General features: G+C 40.2%; 1 protein-coding gene across 3 annotated transcripts in view; it reads right to left on the bottom strand.

The window, feature by feature from the left end:
* Nucleotides 1-218: 218 nt before the first annotated feature.
* The window catches only part of PDK3 (pyruvate dehydrogenase kinase 3), a 79,658-nt gene continuing 55,362 nt past the window's right edge, over nt 219-24,514 (bottom strand). For 2 of the 3 annotated variants that reach the window (XM_073357658.2, XM_073357669.2), the window contains 6 exons: nt 20,826-20,903; nt 20,153-20,229; nt 18,083-18,184; nt 17,718-17,828; nt 8,033-8,146; nt 219-5,799 (listed from right to left, as the gene is read on the bottom strand). In XM_073357658.2, coding sequence (XP_073213759.1) covers nt 5,656-5,799; nt 8,033-8,146; nt 17,718-17,828; nt 18,083-18,184; nt 20,153-20,229; nt 20,826-20,903 — 626 coding nt within the window. In that variant the 3' untranslated portion in view covers nt 219-5,655. Of the gene's footprint in view, nt 5,800-8,032; nt 8,147-8,267; nt 8,342-17,717; nt 17,829-18,082; nt 18,185-20,152; nt 20,230-20,825; nt 20,904-24,514 lie in introns of those variants that run through there. The other variant, XM_078854243.1, reaches the window with a different exon arrangement.

Genomic DNA, 24,514 nt, shown 5'->3' with positions numbered 1-24,514 from the left:
CATTGGGTGACATCTGGTTCTTGTGTTCTGTGAAGGGGTAAATACTACCTCCTTAGGCACTCTCTCCATACCATTCATGATTTCATAGATCTTTATCATATCCCTCCTCACTTGTCTCTTTTCTAAGCTGAACAGTCCCAGTCTTTTTAATTTTTCCTCATGTGGAATCTGTTCTAAACCCTTCGTCATCTGTGTTGCCCTTCTATGTACTTTTCCAATTCTAATATATCTGTTTTGAGATGGGGTGACCAGAACTGCAGTATTCAAGCTGTGGGCGTACGATGGATTTATATAATGGCATTATATTTTTTGTCTTATTATCTATCCCTTTCCTAATGGTTCCTAATATTGTCAGCTTTTTTGACTGTGCTGCACACTGAGCAAATGTTCTCAGAGAACTATCCACAGTGACCCCACAATCTTTTTCTTGGGTGGTAACAGCTAATTTAGACCTCATCATTTTGTATGTGTAGTTGGGATCATCTTTGAATTTATCAACATTCAATTTCATCTGCCATTTTGTTGCCCAGTCACCCAGTTTTGTGAGATCCCTTTGTAACTCTTCACTGTCAGCTCTGGACTCAACTATCTTGCGTATTTGTGTCTCATCTGCAAATGTTGCCACCTCAGTGTTTACCCCTTTTTCCAAGATCATCTGAGTATGTTAAGCAGCACAGGTCCCACTACAGATCTTTGGGGTACCCAGGTACTGACCATTCCAGTGTGAAAACTAACCATTTATTCCTACCCTTTGTATCCTATCTTTTAACCAGTTACTGATCCATGAGAGGACATCCATACTCCTTCAAAAAGTGTGAAGGGAACTACAAAAGCATAAGACGACAGGACCTCCATTTGAAATATTATCCAAAAGATAACACAAACTGCAGCAGCGTAAGATTCCTTTGGTACTATGCTGGGTCACTGGGGAAAAATACTCAGATAAAGACAGCACCATTTACTAAATTCCCAGACGATACTTACTTGAGCATTTAGCTATTCCTTGAAAGTTTCATCTCCAAGTACTGACCCTGAGAGACTCCTTAGATTGAGAAATTTAGCTGAATCAAGGAGCACAAGGTTTTATGGCTTTTCTTTTAAAAGGAACTTCAATAAGTATCTATCAACATTAGGTATTTGAGCTACAAGTTAGCAGATTAACTTCAAGATAGACATGCCAGAAGATGCACACCAGAAAGAAAAAAGTTAAACAACTCCAATCCAATCAGGGTATAAGAGTCAGCTGTAAATTCCCAAGAAGGATCTAAGAGACGGTATGTATAGCTCAGTCTCTCTGTCTTTGTTAATGACAGCACTGAAGACATCTGTTCTAATCTACTGCACTGTGTAACTCAAGACAAGGGGATACAATAAAGTTAGAGAGCTATAAATCTGAAATGGATAAAAAGAAATACATTTTTACACTACATAAAATTTTACTTTTGAATTCAGTGCCACAGGATATTGAGGCAAATGGCCTCATAAGATTCAAAACAGGATCAGACACCAATGAATACGAGCAGAATCTGTAGATACACTAGCTAGGATCAACACTTTAACAAATATCAATCTTAATTTTTCAGTATGTAAGTCAATTTTGTCTTTCTGGAAAACTCTCTTCCCTATCAAACGTCCCCCTGCTGACCATTCCTCTCCACTCCCTCAGGCCAACATGCTGCAGAGGGGGATTACTTGAGTTTAGGGAGGTCAAACCTGGGGCAGAAGTGAGCTCAGTGCAGGTAGGTAGGCCGGTAGCTTAGGTGAGGCAGAATGGGAGAGGTACTCCTGGGGGAATTCAGCATAACTGGAGCGCAGCAGAAAAATGAGCTACAAGAATCCCTTTGCTTCCTTGCAGAAAATTGTTTCTGTGGGGAAACAAAGAGAAGCTTCAGCAGTGCTCACTCACCCCTCCCGGCAGCTCAGACACATCTGTTCAGGCAGCCAGAGGAAGAGGTAAATCACTGGGGGGAGGGAATCTGGGGATGCCCTGGCCACCCAGGGACATTAGTCCCAGCTGGGCATGGGGGGCAGAGAAGGAGGACAGAGACCCTCCCACTTTCCTGCGCTGAGCAGCTGGGGCTGGGTCAGATCAAGCCCCAGAAACTTCCCCTGGCTACATAAAGCTCTGCACCATGGGTCTGTGTCTGGGTGCGCGGGGGGGGGGGCGGGGGGCGGTTAGGCTCAAGGGGGCGGGTTCCAAGTGCGGGGAGGTGAGGTTCAGCCGGGGAGGGGGTCCAGATTCACAGGGATTGAGCGGACATGGGGAGCAGCTCCCTGTATGGTGACCCCTCCACCCTTTGTAATCAGGAATCCAATACACCCAGAACCCTCCCACAGAGTCCCCAAACCCCATACGGCTGATCCTCCCCCTTGTATCAGGAGCCACCCATACCCTCACCCCACTGAGCTCCAACCAGCTGCACCCTGACCCCGACACCTCACCAAGTCCCACTCAGCCCTAATCACCTTCACCTTGTGCCCCCTTGCAGAGTCCTATTCTCCCTGCACCCAGAACCTCGCACCAAGCCCCTGTGCATCCAGATTCCCCCCTACACCCAGACCCTCTACTGAGCTGCCCACACCCAGACTGCACCCTGGTACTCCTGAAGAAATTCTGCACCAAAAAAATTAAAAAAATTAAAATTCTGCAAAGTTCTGCATATTTTGTCAAAATAACACAAACACAATAACAATATAATCACACCATTTTCAATTATTTTGGTAATTTATTTAAAAATACTTGTCAGCAAATATCTGAAAACGGTGTGATTGTACTGTGGTATTTTGACAAATAAAATATGCAGAATTTTAAAATGTGTGCAAAATATTTAATTTTTTGGCGCAGAATTCCCTCAGGAGTAGGGAGAGAGAGATTAACCACTGGGAGTGGGATCTGCCTGCACTCAGCAAGAGTGACTAGAGAATGACAGGAAAACAGAGGAAGTAGGAGTGCCTGGTGAAAAGAGAAGAGAGTAGAATATGCTCTTATCTCCCTTCTCTGAACTATCAGGACACGATCAGGATTCAAAGAATAAATTGCCAGTTGCAGCCATTTCAGAGGACATGAGTTTTCAAGTATCTAATAGGATGTGAAGAAAATGTATATGGCACCCACTCCTCTTCCCTAGAGCAGTAAGGAGCATCTGGTGGCCAATCTGCAAGTGACAGAGACTTTCTTTGCTTAAGGAGGACCAAAGCACTCATCCTCTTCAGTAGCCAGATTAGCCTTGAATACCAAACAAATTGTTTTAGTTAAAGTAGTGACCCAGCCATTATAATAATACTGGCCCTTCATATCTTCACTTCTGACTCATGGGCTTCTGCATTCATTTTCTTAATGTACTTCTGCTACACAAAAGGGAATTTCTGCTTAACATTCCTGGGCATGGACTATTCTATTCATTTTCATTTATAAACCAGTCAGCCAAGATTTCCCCCAAAAGAAGCAGTCTAGACCTAAAAATCACTCACTGCGTCGTAACATGACTTTTTCCAAAGAACTGCAAAAATTTTACACTCTTCATATATTTACCCTGTTCTTTGAAGTTCGTAGTCAATTATATTTTCAAGCAAATTTTACATTTTGCCACTTCTTGTATAATCAGTTTCACAGTTTCCCTATATGACTAATGTTCATCTGCTTTGGGGGGGAATCTTTCAAACAGCAACAAAGATGCAACTTAAAAAGGAAGATTGCAAAGGTACAAAAAATGGCAGGAACAGATTTTTTTTTTCAAACTGACTAGATTTCTGGTCGAATGTGTCCTTTAAAATTAAGGCTCTAGCCATTTAAAGTATTCTTCAGTGACTATATTGAGTTTTCCACAGTGACAGATGGACCACTTGGCTGTGCCACGTGAATGGCAGCTTCTTCTCTCTGCAGTGGTGTCTGCAACCATGGGGAATTATTGTTTAACATAGGCCCTTAATCCTGCACACAATTTTACAGATGGTTAACTTCCACGCAACTACGTGGACGTGTTTGCAGGATTAGGGCTTCATCTTTTCCCAGTTTGTCCATCAAAAAATAGGGTGCTGAGAGACTGAATTGCTTACAAGGTGCTTTGAGATCCTTGGATGAAGTGTGCCACGCACGTGCAGAGTAACATCATTCCTCTAACTCAAACTAATTTTTAAAAAAAAATATCCAGGAAGTTCTCACCTTTTCCTTATTTATCTAACAGACTAATTCTTACAAAATAAATATTCAGAAGAACAAAGGGATATTTTGCGGAGTTTTAGTAAACAAGTTTTGTCTAGTTAAAATCTTGCAATATCTTTCAAAAAATATCAAAACACCACAGAGATATTGAGGGTGCATCTTCAAGCACAACTGTCATTACAACCCATTCTACCTTTACTCTTGTAGTTAGGATATTACCAGAACGCCAAACCTCTACAGTACACTCTATGGACCCGCAATATTTGGTGGAAACTTGGTACAGTACAGCTTCTTGACATTCATAAGTAACTCTCAACCAATTTTAGAGAATGCTGTTTAATAAATCTCTCTCTCTCCTTGGAAGAAGTCATCAACTTCTTATCAGCCATTTTAATTATCCTTCATTGTTTCTATTACGCTCGCAGTTTAATAATATTTAGACCAGTAATGCTTTCCAAAAGCCAGTGTGAAACAACTCTATATATAGTACAAATTCAAATTACCAGACTATTGTCCTTTGCTACATAGATAAATGACGTTGCAAATTATTTACCGTTTTACAACTAATCAGGTTCCAGGTGACCAACATTCTTAAGGCAAATTCATTTACATGACTGGCTGACTGGTTTCATGGTATGCTTTCCCAAAAACAAAGCAAAAAAGTATCTGAGAGGCAAAGAACATCACGTATAAAATTTATTCTTTCACCTCTGTACCAATGGAAGTTACTTGCAAGAATGGAGAGAAGCGTCGACCCCTTATAATCTTTTCTTAAAATAATTAATGTGATTTATCATTTGGCATTTTGTGCAAATTCAGTAAAACATTAAGGTGCATATTAAGAGGTGAAACTCGCAATGCCTTATAAGAATATATATTTTTGGATGCACTTGACAAATGGATTTGGGAATGTGGGGAAAGCATCAGTTTAAAACTACAGAAACCTTCTAAGAACTATGCATCTTTATCGTCACTAGCTATAAGATCTGAAGAGCCCAAAAGGATTTTATGTAACAGACGACACTGACTGTGCAATATAAAACTGCTGCAAAGAGTGGATTTTCTAAGCACACATTCAGCTATGTCTGAACTTGTCTGTTACATCATATTGCTGTATAAGATGCTATTGACTATTAAAGGGATTCTATAGATTTTGCTGATTTTTATTTCTGCATAAAAACTGGCCTTTAAGAAGTAATACCCTTTCACTGTACAGTTGTGTACTTAAGTGCAATCACAGTGCAATCCCATTTGTCAATATCAAACCAAACTAACCAAGCATATTTTGGTAAAGTTGTTATAACACTACCTACACCAAAAATGCTTAGTGCTTTTCTTAAGTCTCATACATCACTTTGTTTTTTGCAATTTCAGTGCCCTTACAGCACTTTGTATGGAAGTAATTGGCTAATATGGTTCAGTGGATTTTGGAACAAAGCAGAGACTTTAAACTGAAATCAGAAGTCATCTTCTGGAGAGACAAAGATGATAAATTATCGATTAGCTTTGTATTTAGACGCATCCCTGGGTTCACTGCTAGGATTGCTCCAGTCATCAGCTTCAGGTGTAGTCTTGTAGTGTCGCCATGCTGACTTATTAAAAACTGGAAGTCTTTCAAACGATTCACTTGAAAGAGCCTATAAAATGAAATCAATGGTAAGAGACTGTTGCTGAGATATGTACAATAAGGTGGTAAACATGATAACAGACTCTTTGTGAACACTAACTTCTGCATTCAATGAAAGCTTCAACTATTTACATGTCCCCCACACATGATATTTTAGAAACCTCTTTGACCATGCTTATGGTGACCCAGTTCAAAATGGGTTGACCATATTGCAATAAAAATCCATTAAAAAAATCCATTTTGAAACTCTCCCCGTCTCCAAGATGGCTATAAAGAGAATAAAAAGAAAGCAGTTAAAAGAAAAAAATTTTAGGGGGACCTTTATGCGTTTTTTTTTTAAACTATTTTGGCAGGCCCACTCCCCTAGATCAGTGTCTCTCAGCCTTTCCAGACTACTGTACCCCTTGCAGGAGTCTGATTTGTCTTGTGTACCCCCAAGTTTCACCTCACTTAAAAACTACTAGCTTACAAAATCTGACATAAAAATACAAAAATGTCATAACACATTATTACTGCTTACTTTCTCATTTTTACCATATAATTATAAAATAAATCATTTGGAATATAAATATTGTACTTACATTTCAGTGTATAGTATATAGAGCAGTATAAACAAGTTATTGTCTGTATGAAATTTTAGTTTGTACTTACTTCACTAGTGCTTTTTATATGTTGCCTGTTGTAAAACTAAGCAAATATCTAGGTGAGTTGATGTACCCCCTGGAAGACCTCTGTGTACCCCCAGGGATACATGTACCACTTGCTGAGAACCACTGCCCTAGATCTAACATGATTAATTTGAATCTAGAACTAAAGCCAGCTGGCTTGACGCAATCCAGACAAGATTGAGATAGTGTTGGTCGGTTGTGGGGAAGCAGGTGGAAGAGGTGGTAGAATTCAAAGAGGGATCGCAACTGCCAGTTGTAACACCAGTGCACAACTTGGGGTTTCTGTCAGAGCCTGGGCTGCTCCTGGACGTATGGGTAGCAGTTTTTTCTATTATTACATTTTCCTGGGCTGGTGAGTAAGCCCACCAAACATTCATCTTCTCTCTCCAATGAGGACCCTGCCACACTTGTCCATACCTTTGTCAAATCAAGATTAGATTATTGTAATGCACTCGAAGTGACGTTACACTTTGGTAACACTCAGAAGATGAAGCCAGTGGAGAATTATGAAATGCCTACTTAGGGCAGCTGCACGGACTAGCACTATGTGACATGCACTGGGTTGGATTCAAGCAGTTGGCTTTAAATGCCCTGATTTGTCTGTGACCTGGTTACCTGAGTAATGCTTCTCCCCCCATGATATACTGCTACAATTGAGCTCAGCAGACACACTGGAGATGGAACTCCCTTAATATAAAAGAGAGGGAGCCGCTGGCAGAACGTTCTCTGTGAGGGTTTCTCTATTTTGTGATGATCTAGTCTGACCCAGCCCTGGCTGGGATGATTTAATTGGGGATTGGTCCTGCTTTGAGCAGGCGGTTGGACTAGATGACCTCCTGAAGTCCCTTCCAAGCCTGATATTCTATGATTCTATGACCTCCTGTATAACACAGGCAGTAAAATTTCCCCACAATAACTCCTACAGCATATCTTTTAGAAAAACAGCCAATCCCGATTTAAAACTTGCCAGTGATGGAGAATCAATCCTTGGTAAATTCCAAACAATAAACTATCTAACCTTCATTGGCTAGGGGCAAGGTTCGTACTAAAGGGGTGATCCCCAAAGATGAGAGAAGTAAAAGTAAAGACTGGGAGGAGGAGAAGAAAAAAAAAGAATAGATATGGAACATTTTAACCGGTATCATTATTCTACACTCCCATGTACACTTTGCTCCTGCTCTCCCAATTTAATTCACAAGTGTCAGAAACCAAAAGAACAAAAGTACTAAGAAAAGTTGCCTGTCATCACACCAGGGTCTTGGGTATCTCATCGCTTTAATATGGATCAAAATCAAAATATGGAACAAAGACCCAACATTAAGGGATTAAAAAAAATACTGGAAACAAGCTAATTCAATATCAAAGGTGGTGGTCAAAAATGCCACATTTATAACTTCAGTTTTTAGGATTCTGCATGTCTGATTTAAATAAAGTACAATAATACAAGTTAAAACACACTGGTATATATACTGGAAACAAATTTAAATGTGAAAGCAGGAACAGTTGACTGTTCTGCCTGACGAGAATTAATTATATTGAGAGCTTTACTATCTTATGATGGAATCAAGTTGTTACCTTCAAATAAATTACAGCATCAGTACCCACGCCTTCCATCGAATAGAGTTTGAGATCTCCTTGAAAGTATCTAGCATAAAGACGAGAGATTGGCAAACCATACCCAAATCCAGCCTACGGAACAAAATAAAAATTTGTGGTGAGGAGGTTAAAAATCAATACACTGTATAAGCTATAATTATTTATCAAAACAAGATGTTAAAGTTAAAGAAATTAGTTAAAGAAAACTAATTACCCTATTTGCATCAATTTGCCCTTCAGACTTTCTTTTGTTCCTCAGCCTATATAACATTGCAGCCTTCTTTCTGCCTATACAAGATTTACTTGCTTAAATATTAAATAGAAAAATCACCAACAGCCGTAATACATTTTGGCAACATACAAAAATAAGGACCAAATCTGATTAGAGGCTTTAGGAGACTAGCTTGTGCATTTTGTTACTTTCCCCAAGAATACAGTTAATTTAGCAGCACAAACAGTAAGCAGTCCCTACCAAACAAAAGAGGATGATGTTCTGTACAGCTCTCTCATGAGATAGCTTGTGCTGCAATATTCCATTCATCGTTGGTGATACTGAGCATCTGATGGCAGTTTATTATCTTGGAACAGAATGTGGAAAAAGCAAGACACAGCCCTGCATACTTCAGCTGATCTATAATGTAGATCTGTAATACTGACGGCACGTTGCAACATGCTGCAATGGAGGACAGAAGGGAGGTGTAGGGAAAGTAATGACTGCAACTTTATTAATAATATACAAAATAGTAATAGGCAGATAGTCCTTGCTATGGTTACCTATCATAAAAAAAATCATGCTGCAGCATAGTAGCCCTTCTGTTGAACATTAAGGCCTCATTAGAAGCCACACTCTACTTGCATAGGCAAAGACAGAAACTTCCTGAAAAAGCACAAGATCAAATCCGCACAGACACACCCCTGGAACCCCGACCTGGGATATTCTATCTACTACCCAAGATCCATAAACCTGGAAATCCTGGGCGCCCCATCATCTCAGGCATTGGCACCCTGACAGCAGGATTGTCTGGCTATGTAGACTCCCTCCTCAGGCCCTACGCTACCAGCACTCCCAGCTACCTTCGAGACACCACTGACTTCCTGAGGAAACTTCAATCCATCGGTGATCTTCCTGATAACACCATCCTGGCTACTATGGATGTAGAAGCCCTCTACACCAACATTCCACACAAAGATGGACTACAAGCCGTCAAGAACACTATCCCCGATAATGTCACGGCTAACCTGGTGGCTGAACTTTGTGACTTTGTCCTTACCCATAACTATTTCACATTTGGGGACAATGTATACCTTCAGATCAGCAGCACTGCTATGGGTACCCGCATGGCCCCACAGTATGCCAACATTTTTATGGCTGATTTAGAACAACGCTTCCTCAGCTCTCGTCCCCTAAAGCCCCTACTCTACTTGCGCTATATTGATGACATCTTCATCATCTGGACCCATGGAAAAGAAGCCCTTGAGGAATTCCACCATGATTTCAACAATTTCCATCCCACCACCAACCTCAGCCTGGTCCAGTCCACACAAGAGATCCACTTCCTGGACACTACAGTGCTAATAAACAATGGCCACATAAACACCACCCTATACCGTAAACCTACTGACCGCTATTCCTACCTGCATGCCTCCAGCTTTCACCCTGACCACACCACACGATCCATCGTCTACAGCCAAGCTCTGCGATACAACCGCATTTGCTCCAACCCCTCAGACAGAGACAAACACCTACAAGATCTCTGTCAAGCTTTCTTACAACTACAATACCCACCTGCAGAAGTAAAGAAACAGATTGATAGAGCCAGAAGAGTTCCCAGAAGTTACCTGCTACAGGACAGGCCTAACAAAGAAAATAACAGAACGCCACTAGCCGTCACCTTCAGCCCCCAACTAAAACCCCTCCAACGCATTATTAAGGATCTACAACCTATCCTAAAGGATGACCCAACACTCTCACAAGTCTTGGGAGACAGGCCAGTCCTTGCCTACAGACAGCCCCGCAACCTGAAGCAAATACTCACCAACAACCACATACCACACAACAGAACCACTAACCCAGGAACTTATCCTTGCAACAAAGCCCGTTGCCAATTGTGCCCACATATCTATTCAGGGGACACCATCACAGGGCCTAATAACATCAGCCACACTATCAGAGGCTCGTTCACCTGCACATCCACCAATGTGATCTATGCCATCATGTGCCAGCAATGCCCCTCTGCCATGTACATTGGTCAAACTGGACAGTCTCTACGTAAAAGAATAAATGGACACAAATCAGATGTCAAGAATTATAACATTCATAAACCAGTCGGAGAACACTTCAATCTCTCTGGTCACGCAATCACAGACATGAAGGTCGCTATCTTAAAACAAAAAAACTTCAAATCCAGACTCCAGCGAGAAACTGCTGAATTGGAATTCATTTGCAAATTGGATACTATTAATTTAGGCTTAAATAGAGACTGGGAGTGGCTAAGTCATTATGCAAGGTAGCCTGTTTCCTCTTGTTTTTTCCTACCCCCCCCCCAGATGTTCTGGTTTAACTTGGATTTAAACCTGGAGAATGGTCAGTTTAGATGAGCTATTACCAGCAGGAGAGTGAGTTTGTGTGTGTATGGGGGTGGGGGGGATGTGAGAAAACCTTGATCTATGCAGGAAATAGCCCGACTTGATTATGTAAAGAGTTGTCACTTTGGATGGGCTAGCACCAGCAGGAGAGTGAATTTGTGGTGGGGGGGTGGAGGGTGAGAAAACCTGGATTTGTGCTGGAAATGGCCCACCTGTTGATCACTTTAGATAAGCTATTACCAGCAGGACAGTGGGGTGGGAGGAGGTATTGTTTCATGATTTCTGTGTGTATATAAAGTCTGCTGCAGTTTCCACGGTAAACATCTGATGAAGTGAGCTGTAGCTCACGAAAGCTCATGCTCAAATAAATTGGTTAGTCTCTAAGGTGCCACAAGTACTCCTTTTCTTTTTGCGAATACAGACTAACACGGCTGTTCCTCTGAAACCTGGCACTAAGACCTGTATCCCCAATTACATAGGACACAAGTCTTCCCCTTTCATGACCCTAGCCTATGGAAATGAGGATGATCATACTGGCAGTCTTCTCTCTCACTGAAGATAGTGGAAGAAGTTTTTACCTGCAGATCCTAGCTTTCAGCCCCTGTGACAGAGTGCAGAGAGTTACCAGGTAAGCTTGCACTCTGATCACTCTGACACTGTTTAGTTCGCTCAGAAAAGGCTGATTAGATAATTAACTTAAATTACCCCAATCAGGAGTGGGGGTTGGGGGGATGGATGAGCTGAAGAGCCAATTGGTCCATCAGCTCAAAACTGATAAGAAGGGCACAGGAAAGCAGAGAGGGGGAGAGAGGATCAGAGCTAGCTGAGTCCAGTTTCATGGAGATCTCAGAGAAAAAAAAACCTCAGTCCCTCTCAGGTCCAAGTGAAGGGCCAAAAGCACAGGGTACACTGCAAATAGCACTGCTGAAAGAGACTGTAAAGGGTTGGTGGAGAGAACGTAAATGAATGGCACAGTTAGATAAACAATTAAGGGAGTCTAAGCAGGTTTCTGTGATGCAAGGAGGCAGGAGCGGCGCACACCCTGTTTCAGCCCCCCACAACATCAGCCCAGCTGAGGCAGAGAATTATCATACTTGTTATTTGTTTGAATCCCCTTATATTGGCAAGGACTTTCCAAAGCAAGAAAGATAGGCTGCAATAAACAAAGTGCTTGAAAACTATGCTCTTACAAAGCAATGAACAACAAAAAGCTGCCAAAAAAGTCTGAACTACAGCAAAACAACAAGAAAGGCAAACCAGAAGCACAGGAAAAGGACCAAAATGCTCATTTAACATTCAGTCATTTATGTAATCTAGTCCTTGTGAAGAATCACATCCCACAAACACGAACAAGCAAATGGCTGCTCTAGCTTCTTGGCTAACTAACTGACTAGAGGAATCACTCACCTCTGTGGCTCCCTAGCAAGCCCACCCACTGTTTGGGGGGCAGTAATGATGAACAGAGCGGTTGTAAGAAACCCTGTATGGGAATTCGAGTACCACCAATACCCAGTAACACATTGTATAATAAGGCTGTTAACGTGTCATCTTGACAGACTTTAGAGAAAAGTTACTAATGAGGTTAGTATTAATAACCCTGGCTTGAGCCAGGCATTATGGACGTGAGTTGCTGTACTAACTTCCTCACATAGCTCTGCAAAAGAACCTCAGCCCTGACCTTTTTCAGAAAATCAACAATGGTACAAGCATCACATTGCGTACAAACTGCATTATTATAATTTTGCTCTGATTTCTCCATCTCCTTCATTTAAGACCTTAATTATAAAAGTAAAGTACATCATACTGTCTTCCCCTTGAGTGATACACTTTAAACTGTATGGAAAAGCAGCATAGCATCAAATTGCAATGAGTCTCTATACAAGTATGTATCCACTGGGGGCACAATACTTATTGCTATGGCCACCACCTTGAAAGCTGAAACTTTCAATCAGTTCAGACCCAAAATCTGCCTCCCAGAAAAGAAGGTAGATATCACGTAAGGTAAATATCATGTAAGGACCTCAAGGAAACAGCAACACTGGATTTACATCAGCTAAGGATCGGGCCTGAATTTTAAAATACACAATGGGATGCTATGTTCTAAAGGTTTTTCCAGCATGAGTTCGGGATGACCTACACAATGAGTGCATGGCTTCAACACTCATGAGTAATACATCCGATGAAGTGAGCTGTAGCTCACAAAAGCTTATGCTCAGATAAATTTGTTAGTCTCTAAAGTGCCACAAGTACTCCTTTTCTTACAGCTATTCCAAACTCAGATTGATAAAACCTTTATACCAGAGCTCCCATGTTCTCTCATATTGTGCAGCTTTATCATTTCTATCTTTATAGACATGCATACCACACACACACAACTTCTTCCAGGGAAGTTGCCTGATTTTTACAGAATCTAAATGCAGAGACTTGGATTGATTACAGCATTGCTCAACTTTTAAGTTGATGGCAAAAACAGTAAGTTGGAGCGAAATGGAGGAGAAAAATGGGGAAGATAATTCCTGGAAATATTTGTTATGCTGCTTGTTATATAGTTATTAGTATCTGTGCTTCCACTATGAAAATAGCTGTTTGTTTACTTGCTCTTTCTTTTAAATTAAAAAACAGCATGCCATAAACTCACTTCTCAAAGACTCCCATTAACACAGGACATACAGGCACATGCATTACTTGGAGACATCTCATTTTAAGAGCATATTTATTTCTTGTGAATCGTTAACAATGGAAGAATTTTTTCTAGGATAGCAAAATAATCAATTTCCAAAGAAATGTTTTTAAAAAACTACACTCAAGTCTTTGCTGGACATAGGACACTAGTTATTTTACTAAAGTTAAAAACCATGTGAATTGGGAGAGCTAACAGTTGACATGATTCATCCTCAAGAGTGGATCAAGACTAAACAGAACTCACTGCCCCCAAATTTTGGGCACCCCCAGAACACACTCTACCTGTCCCCAGACTCCACCATGGAGTTCCATCACCACCCAGTCTTTCTTGTTTCCCGTTCCTTACTTTTGTCCATGCCATCCCACACCAATTCATTCCTAAATTTTACCTTCCCCTCCCCATATTCTCCAGCTCACCCTTCGGAAAGCAGACTTCCTATTTTTCATGCACTGTTTTGGTGGACACCTTGAAGGCCACAAGGTTCAGAGTCCAGGGATCTTGTTTTAACATAACCCTGTTCTCTCAAGTAAAAGTACACCAACTAACACACATTAACTGCTGTGTCAGGGCTGTCCTTGCTCTAGGTCACAGAATACAGGCAATGGGGGCAACACTCTGGTCTTTGGGAAAACAAGCTTTCTAACACCAATCTTTCACCACATATTAGACTGTGCACCAGATATATGGGAAATGTATTCCACACTGTATTAAACATGCTCTGTTAGCATTATCTATTAGATCTAAATTAAAGCACATTTTCCCCACTATAAATAGTTAACTTAGATTTTAAATGTGTGACTTAAACCGGTCTCTTAAAGATTTAACTGTCATTAAATATAAGTGTCAATGAACTCAATTGTTGTTTATCAATTATAAATACATAGTATAGGCAATCCCAAGACCTTGTCAGGATCAGAATGCTGGGAGCACCGGTGCTAGCCCAGTGGGGGCCCTAAGCAGGAATATTTTTGGTGCCTCCCCCACACAACACATACTAATAATTAATGGGGGCTGGTGGGGCGTGAGCTGCTTGGGGCCCTAAGCAATTGCTTAGTTTCCTGATGCCTACTGACAGGACTGGCTGCCATGGTAACAAGGTTTCTCCACTGACCTAATTTCGTAGCAGAAATTATTGAAAAAGAAGGAATATTCATCAAAGAACTAAAACCAAAATCAAATGTAACGTTTCATACATTGTATATGGGCTCAGTTAAAAAAATGGGAGAGAAAGTTAAAACAGAAAAATATAAGTAATCATTTTACAATATATGACAAGTTCTGATATGTGTTATATGAAGTAAAATAAGAGTATCATACAATCATTTGAAGTATAGACCTTCCTTCCTATACAGGAGTGATGGGTCTTTACTGAGTTACGTTTTATGGTCTCTGATATTCAGTGATGGAAAAATAATCTTCCTGTGATTTAGATGGGCTAAATGATTCAATTTAAACAGGAAATTCTTTCCTACATTATCCTGAACTATCTGATTTTGTGGCCAAAAAAACCTGAGCAGTTGATCATATCATCTCCCTCAACAATAGAATCAGCAGTAGGTCTTATCTCTCTCGACTCTTGCATTGGATGAAACAGGATGGTGAGCCTTGCTTTGGAAATCCTCTCCCCATGGGCCATGTAGTGATAGAGCTCAGTGACCTCTCTCTCTCTCTCTCTCTCTCTCAATATTTGGTCCACTACCCTAGAGGGAAGAAGTCAGACTTCCAGGACAATAATTGCCAGGATCACTTTTCTTTCCTTTTTGGAAGATTGAGGGGGCGAGAGAAAGAGAATGCTTTACCGACTGAAAACAACTGCTCATACAGGCAGAAGAGGGAAATGCCATCTGAAGAGGGAGTAGAGTAGAAGAAAACTGAAGTATAAATGCTATAGAACAGATGTGGCCAAATCGCAGCTCGTAAGCCACATGCAGCTCTTTTACAGTTAAGTGTGGCTCGTGGAGCCAACCACATCCCCATTCTCTGCCTATCAGACTGGGGGCGGGGGCTCGAGGCTCTGCACAGGGTGGTGGGCCTTGGGGGTTCAGCCCCATGGGAGGTGCCTGCTGGGCCTAGGGGCTTCTGCCCTGTGTGGGGGGAGCTCAGGGTTGGAGCCCCGGCTGGTGCTTCAGCCCCCTGGCCAGAATGCCTGGCTCTCAAACTTCTGAAGATCATCCTATGCTGCTCGGATGGTCAGTGAGTTTGGCCACCCCTGCTATAGAATTGCAACTGGCTTGTAGATTAGGAGACAATATAAGGTTCCGTTCATGGGAAAAATAGGTATGGGAAAATATGAAAGTGGAATATAGTATCAACTACAGGCAGACAGATTTTACAGTAGAATTCCTAGTGAGAAAGTGATTTAGAGGAAAGGAGTTCCCACACAGATTGGCAGCACAAGTATAATAGTAACACCTTCCCTACCCCCTGAACTTTGTAAAATCTCAGGGGAAATAGAAGATGACAAAACTGGATAAGCAAAAGCCCCAATCCTGTAAGCACTGATGCACATGCTTAAGAATAAGTATGCTTGTCAGTGGTTGCAGGATTGGATCCCAAGTGAGAAGGTATGGATTAAGTGGATCAGAGATAAGATATTAAATGGAATGATTGTATACAGAATTAGGAAAGATAGGAAGGCAGTTTTTAACTGGATTCACAGATAGAAAAGAAGCGACTGAAAAGGATACAGGAAATAATTTGCTCAAAATAGTCTAGATCTTACAAAAGTTTAAAAGAGCAGGAGTTTAGGAAAACCATAAAAGGAGAAATTAAAATAGTGATGACAAAATGTGATTAAGGAACGAATAAGATATTTTATCAGATTCATGGTATGGATGAGTTCTGGCAATTTTCTGAGGGTGGTAAAAATCAGATTTCTAGACAAAACTGGTGCAGTAAGAAGAGAGACTGTAGTCAAGGAGGACTAAACAATTCCTGATACTGGGAACAAACTTCAGGTTTGAATTAAAGAGACCATTCCATGTTGCTGACTATCCAAGAGGATTTTGTAGAAAAAGAGCACTTCTGTTTTTGAAGCATTTGGTATTAATCTAGAATTTGAAGAGTCAAAAGAAGCAATAGTTAGAAAGATAGGCTATAGAAAGATGAGAGTGCAAGTCAACAGAGATGTAGATTGGGGTTCATTTGCACTGCAGGAGCATCTGAGGCTGGATCAAACAATGAGATACCCAAAAAGAGAAGCAGATGGTTGAGGTAGAGCCACTCAAATAACCTGAAGGAAAACAGTAATTTTCTCTTTACCAATGAGATTGTTCCATGCCAAACACATTATGTGTATGAACTAGATTGTAAGCTCTCTGGGGGAAGGCATCATATCTTCTTATTTGCTTACAAACAGCAAAGCAAACTAATGCAGTTCACCACCACCACCAAATACCACACAAGAACACGTTTGGTAGGAGAGTATTTAAAACATGAAGAGGAAAGTGCCCAAAATACCATTTTTTACTTTACATACTCAAGGCTAAAAACTGCATAAGAAACTGTACAGAACGAACAAGATGAGAAGAGGGGTATCTATGATTAAAGGCAAGTGAACTGTAGGTCATTAACCAACCCTCTTATTAAATAATGCCAGCCAAGTGGTATACTAGTTAGACCAACTTTTCAGTGATCCAATACATACAAAATGTATAAATCCTGTAAGAAGGAATCATACACAACCGAAGGGCCAAATCTGAAATGTATTCAGCATCCAGCAGCTCCCATTGTTCTTACTGGGAGCTACCGGGTGCTGAACATTTTTGTAAATCTGGCACAGAAGATATTACTGAAGAGGAATAGAATGACAGATGCCACTACTAAAGAGCAAAGTCTAAAATGAGTTAGTTGGTGACACCACACATTAAACAAATTTTGATTTCATTTTATTGTTACAGGACAAAAACAAACCTGTATAAAAGTCATTTTTTAAAAATCTGATACAAACTCACTTCCTACTTACGGGCAGTGCTCTGTAAGTGCTATAATACTGAAAAAAGTGGCCCAGCTAATTGGCTACTATTTGGTGTATATGCAGAACACTATATTCTAGTTAATTTAGATACTAAACATCTTTTACATTCATCTGTTTTAAAATGCTGCACTGTATATAGACAGTTATTTCCAAGCATATGGTGTTCAAAACACTCAAAGAAAAGTAATTTCCTACTCCAAAGTTAAGTTGCTAAAAATTAATAATAGTGAAGTATCAGCAGCATTTTCTCCTGATAAGTTTTGCCTACGCAGATTTCCTGATGATATCCAGTTTCTGTGATAGAAAAACTTCAAGAAGTTTTAATGTAGGAAAAAAGATTACTCTAGAAGAGAGATTAGAGGAGTGTAACTGCACTTACGTTCTGAAAAAATATTTTACCCTGACCCACAGATGCTTACCAAAGGTGCAGCTCTTGTTGGCTCCAAACTAGGCCTAGGTGCTGTTGAGTACATGTAGTTAAACAGTCGATCTATTTTTCTCAGAGGGACACCACCTCCTTGATCACTTATCTACAGAAAAAAGTCAAGGTTTTACTTGAACACTCAATATCTGCTCGGGAACAGAAAGTTCAAGCATCAAACACAAAAAAAGCATTATTTGAATCACTTGTATAAACATTAATGCAAATGGAATGAGTGCCAGAACCTATACATAGTACATAATTTAGTCCTTGTAAAATTAAAGATAAATTTATCGAAAACATTACTAATGTGAGCATTTCTTTGAAAGTCAGTTCAGCAGTGTAAAAATATTATTAGTTTACCTTTATGGATAGATCTTCTTTCCCCAAAGTGACTAATGTTTTAATTGATGGATAGCCTTCTTTCCTACCTTCATGTAATTCCACGGTAGCTCTCATTGAGTTCTAAAGTTAAAACCATATGTTTTAGATTCTGATATATTCTTCACCTCAACTTTACCATAAATACTTTTAGTAACAATGTACAAATCGGATACATTTTCACTGTGTTATTCTGAAAAACTTGTGAATAAAACTGCCCTAAATTTGCATACATGGATACAGAAGAGGATATACCTGAGTGAACTCAAGATATACTTGACAGGAGGTCAACTGTCAATTTATTACATTTTTATATTGTAATACTTTACTGTAAAAGTAACTTAATATTTCTATTGGATACCTCACCATAAAAGCACAAAACAATACAGTAGAACCTCAGAGTTAGGAACACCAGAGTTACAAACTGACCAGTCAATCACAAACCTCATTTGGAATTGGAAGTACACATTCAGGCAGCAGCAGAGACAAAACAAAAACAACAAAAGAAGAAGCAAATATAGTACAATACTGTGTTAAATGTACACTACTAAAAAGATAAAAGGAAAGCAGCATTTTGCTTATGCATAGTAAAATTTCAAAGCTGTATTAACTCAATGTTCAGTTGTAAACTTTTGAAAGAATAATCATAACGTTTTGTTCAGTTACCAACATTTCAGAGTTACAAACAACCCCCATTTCCAAGATGTTCATAACTCGGAGGTTCTATTGTAAAGAAATGTATTTCTACATTAAATTCATACATACCAAGACTGCCCACTTCCACAGTACAGAAATTAACACTTGTATTAGTCATACAGAGTAAATAAATCACTATACTTTGAAAGTGACAAAGTGCAATAGAAGTATGGTAAAGCCTTGATGTTCCTGACCCACATCAAAACTGTTATGTTGCAGACATTTAATCAATGCAATTTGCACTCACAGTACATCAGAAATTGAACACCATTTTTACAGCTACTACTGTGTGTTTGACTTTTATATTAGTGCACGAATGATATAATTTTAGTTTTATAAACACATCTACAGCATCACTCCACAAAGTTGCACCAACTCTGTCCTAGAGTAAGTCACATATCATATAGCTCATGACAGGACAGGGGAAAGATAGCAGTCGAGTACATGCACATTAATGGAAAACACAAAAAGAAAAATATATTCTTTGGAAAAACTCCACATTGCTTTCTACTGAATGTATTTGTTTTCTTTAATTTCTAAAATGTGTCAAATTATGCCTTTCTGGGAACTTGCACATTATTTCACAAAACACACAATTTTTGCACTGTAATGTCTCTCCTATTCTCTCTGCTTTACAGTTTAACTTGTCAGTTATTCTGAACATTAGTAAACAATTTTTTAGAAGTTACACCATTCAAAAAGAAAACTGACATCCTTATTTGGGGTCGGGAAGGAATTTTCCTCCAGGGCAGATTGGAAGGCCCTGGAGGTTTTTCGCCTTCCTCTGTAGCATGGGGCACGGGTCACTTGCTGGAGGATTCTCTGCTCCTTGAGGTCTTCAAACTACAATTTGAGGACTTCAATAGCACAGATATAGGTGTGAGGTCTTTTTTAGGAGTGGTGGGTGAAATTCTGTGGCCTGCATTGTGCAGGAGGTCAGACTAGATGATCATAATGGTCCCTTCTGACCTAAATATCTATGAATCTATGAAAGAGGGGCACTAGCATCCACCCAAATATCCCAGCCTTTAAACCATCCAATAAGGCAAAAATCCTGAGCAAAATAATAAGGTCTTGTACTGTACCATTAAGGGTAGTGTTAGAAATTTTACCACAAGCTGTTTTGAGTCAACCAGATACAGAAAGGAGTACAGTCATCACTGGAGTGTCAATGAGTGTTTGAAGTATGTGCGCTAGGGAAGGGCACAAGGGCTAACTTTCATCACATCACTCCAAACTTTCAGAAACAAAAAGTATGAGAACACGAGGAAGAATTACTTTTGCAAACATTATGACTGAGAAGAACCTTAACTACAACATACAATTACAATCAGAGCATTAATAAATCTTACCTACCTTGAACAACTCAAATAGCATATGAAACAGATGTGAGGGTACGTAGACTACTTGAATAGGCTTGCTTGGAGATTTAGCTAGAAATAAATAAAACTTAGCTAAAAAAAAATGTCAACATATTCCCCTTGTGGTATCACAGTTCACTCCATCTACTGCAGTAAGCTGAATTTGTAACAAATAAAGACAACTGTATAACTATGTTCTCTCTCACTTTCCAAATGTGTAATAGTGGAACTTGAAAACATACTTTACAATTAAACACAGAATGCAGTCATATCAGAAGATAAGTAGAATCAGGCCTGGTAATTACCTACACAAGATAACTTGAAGGAAAGCAAAGGCAGCTGCTGGAAATGATATCTGATTCATCATGCAGCACTTTCCCCTCAGCATCAAGTATTAAACAAATGCTCCTCTATGTTAGGGTGCTCCTCCCACTGGAATCACTTTATTTAACTAATCAACTTCTTTGTTGCCTTAGAAAGGAGAGGAATTAGGAGGGCAAGGAAAGAGACCTCTTTGTATATGATATTTGAATCCTGCAGTAACTCAATTTAAAATCTTATCTATTGACTAAACAACAGCTAGCAAGTATACTTGTTCTATTAAACTTCTATACCCCCCCTCCCCTGTATTTCCTGGAGCACTTAAAATAAAATGAACTTCCTATTACCATTGAACTCTTCAACTTCCAACTCTGGTGCAACCAGATAGTACTGCTCACACAACATCTTAGCTGTTTCATAAGCATCTGTGAAAGAATAAAAGAGCATACTTTATTGTGAATTCTGCATTTATGCAAAAAGGCTAGCAATGTTCATTCAACATCTCAAAATAACAAGGTTGCAAGCAGATATCTGACTTTTTAGGCACTGGCTTACAAGTCTGAAATCAGTGTGCATTTTCACTGTTATTTTTACTGTGTATCTATGTTCCCATCCCCCAAGAAAGGGCACATTATCTTAAAAAAGGATTTACTATCCGAAGTCCTGAGTTATAAGGGTTGTGCAAGTAGAGGCACACAACAGTCATCTTGCCTTGGAAATTTATAGTAGTATGAGAGCATACTTAACAGCACACAACAGGGAAAAAGGCATCCTTAGGACAAGGGCCAAGGGGTGGGTTACAAGATCTAGCAACTCTGGAATGGTTTAAACTGAGTAGGTAAAAGTAGTTGAGTATAGGCCAGCTGCCGTTCACTAAGCCTGCCTTCAATTGTTGTTTTATTTAGAAAAGATACAGTCTGACAGTTTCTCCTACTGTATCCATGTGCTGTGTTGCCAGAATGCTTCAAATCCTCTGGAAGGATAGAATGTTATAACATACGTTTGGGGACGCTGGAGCCCAAAGAGGGCACAATCAAGATTGCAAGGTGGGATTGGTGTGTACCATAACCCTGTATTTAAGAGATTTAAGCACAGGTGCACCTTGACATTCTGGAAGGGTACAAGGCACTATAGGCCAACCTTAAATCTGAATTTACAAAGTTTTTAGCCCATGAACTTCCCTGTTTTTTTGAGTAAGTGGTGATAGTGCGGGGGTCATGGTTGCAGGACACCTGTGGTGGGGGAGTACAAAGCCTTCCTGGGAACACCTCACTGCCACTCAACTACCAGTTCTGTTCTCCTCCTGGCCCCTTCATGCCCCCAGTAGGATTGGAAGGACTTGGAGAAAGGAAGAGGGGGGCAGCGAGGAGCATACATATCACCTGCAGTCAGCAAAACGGAGTGGAACGAAGCCCCAAACTTTGTACTCCAATTTGGGGGCTAGTTTAAAGTGAGGGGATCTATGCACAAAACTCTACAAACAGGAGGATTGCAAAGGTGTAAAGATGCTTATTCATCTCAATGGGATGTTCTCAGATGAAGGAGAACACCCATGAAGATGAATACAGTCTGATACAATAACTCTGAGAGGGGGTAATTGATGATTTCATCTCAATGAGTGTTCTCCTCCCTCTCTTCCCCAAAATCTACCCCAGCTTCTGTTGTGGAATACCAATTTTCAGGGCAATATAACTATGCAAGTGGGTTTTAGAGCCGTTTGAATAATAAAGTGAACTCCTTATTGGGGGAGTTGAGGCAGGGCTTATCTGAGGAACCCTTTCCCCAAATGACTCCAAATTCACAACCAGTAGTATATACCTTTGGCTTTAATATGGCACAGCAATATTATGATAGTCCAATACTACCACCATAGGTAGGGCTGCACCAAGATTTCCTTTTTAACAGGGGTAAAAAAAAAAAAAATCCTACAAAAATTATCTTTTGCATTAGAATATCATTTTAAAATATTTATTGTAGTTTGTACATTGCTTGATATTAGTAGTTTATATCATTTGAGGTTTGTTCTGACTATTTTAAGAAGGGCTAAGCGACCGAATTTTTTTTAATGGCTTACATTTTCTTCAAATCCCTTTGTCATAGGGAAAAAAAATGGTTATTTATCTTACTTACAGATGTGGTGTCCATATGTAGTCCTCTCAGTGTACATGGGAATCTTTTGGCCAGCAGCCTGCATTGGCCCATCCCTACATCCTGTGTGTCCTTGCCCCTGCTCCCAAGGGCATAAAAGAACAGAGCAGGGCCAACTGCCTTTCACTTCCTTTGCCAAAACAGAATCCAGGTGTTAAAGGACTCTGTACCAGAAGGGAAGGAGGGCGGGTCACAGAATACATATGGACAACACAACTCAAAAAGAACCAGTTATGTAAGACATCTTTTTTTCTTCTTTGAGTGGTTGTCTACACACACAGACACACACACACTTTCCACTCTTGGTGACTTTCGAGAAGTAACCTGATGCTAAGAAGTGAATGCTCAGAGCCTATTTAGAGATTGTAATACAGCTCTGCCAAAATGGACAGCTGGCTCTGTGTGTCTTTACAGGGGAATAGTGTTTATGGAATGCATGCACAGAACTCCAGGTGGCTTCTCCATGAATTTCAGAAATCAGGACACTTCTGAAAGAAGCGGCATGAGCCCTTGTGGAGTGAGCTTTAACTTGACTAGTAGACTTTAATCTATCTACCTGGTAGCATTTTAATAAACTCTGATATCCACTTAGATATTTTTGGATGATACAGCCTGACCTGTAATCCCTTCTGCAAAGGCAATAAACAATCTAGAAAAAGAGTGCTCTTAACACATTCAGAGAGTGGAGCTTCACTTTACTGTCACTAGAGTGAAAGAAAAACATGTAAGCGAACAGTTCTGGAGGTCTAAGAGAAACTTTGTCCTTGTGAAAAACAGTTTCCAATAGGGCTGCCATGAATGCTTATAATTCTCCTTTGAGCTGATGTAATCACACTAAGAATTCAAAAGCCAACCCCTCTCTCCCCAGTCTCTCCCCCAAAATCAACCCAGCTAAAACCACATTGTTAAGGAAAAGTTAGCATATGTGACTTAATTTTGGTTTGGGGCCCACCATTGTTTAAATGCCAGCACATCATACACCAGGAGGAGTGATTCTTAGATACTGAATCCCTGTGAAAATCCTCCTCCTTGTCTCCAGCCTGCCTTGACTCCCAGTATCTGGTTTTTGTTAGTCTCTAACTCCCTGTCTCTTGGCCTTGATGTGAGGCCTCCCATTCTGATAATAAAAGTTACTGATGCATGGCTTTAGGACCATGTTGTGTAATTAACATACTGGTATAGCACGAGGAATGCACCAAGCAGGGATAGGTGGTAGATAAGACAAGGGTTTGTTTATTGGCTAAGGTTTCCGATGCATGAGGGCAACATGCTTTGCTAAAAAGTATATAACCTTTGTATAATCTGTATTCAGGGTCCCCCCCTGGCTAGCAGGGGGGCACCACGCTCGAGCGTAATAAACTTAGTGTCTTTTGGGAACTCTGCAGTTGTGGACTTTGTTTCTGTGCCTCAGCCTAGATTTGAACTGTGCGTGACCTATCAGGTATAATTCGCAGCATTGGGTGCGTGTCCTACCAGATGTAATTCGCAGCATTGGTGTGCGTGTCCTACCAGGTGTAATTCGTAACAACATTAAGGTCCCAGGAAGAAGGAGATTCACATATATTGGAGGGAACACATGCGTTAAGACCTTGAGGACCCTAGTCACTTTAAGGTGTGATGATCTAGCGTGATCCTGTATTGGCGGATGGTGAGTTTTCATATGTGCTAGATGAACTCTTACAGAGCTAACAGAGTCCTAATCTCTTTAAGGAGAAGAGATAATCCAAAATTGTAGAAACATCAGACTCTGTGAGGGAGAGGTGATGCTGCTCTGTTCAAATAATGATTTTTCTTCCCACCTGACCACAAACAAATCTTGTGGAGACTTGTCTATTGTAAATCAAAATGGATCAAGATTTCACCATGTTGGTTAACCAGCCAGCATCTA

This window comes from Lepidochelys kempii, chromosome 1 (genome assembly GCF_965140285.1).
Source record: "Lepidochelys kempii isolate rLepKem1 chromosome 1, rLepKem1.hap1, whole genome shotgun sequence".
Lineage (NCBI taxonomy): Eukaryota > Metazoa > Chordata > Testudines > Cheloniidae > Lepidochelys > Lepidochelys kempii.
The sequence above is the reverse complement of the archived record's forward strand: the minus strand, read 5'-3'. Positions and strand labels throughout refer to the sequence as shown.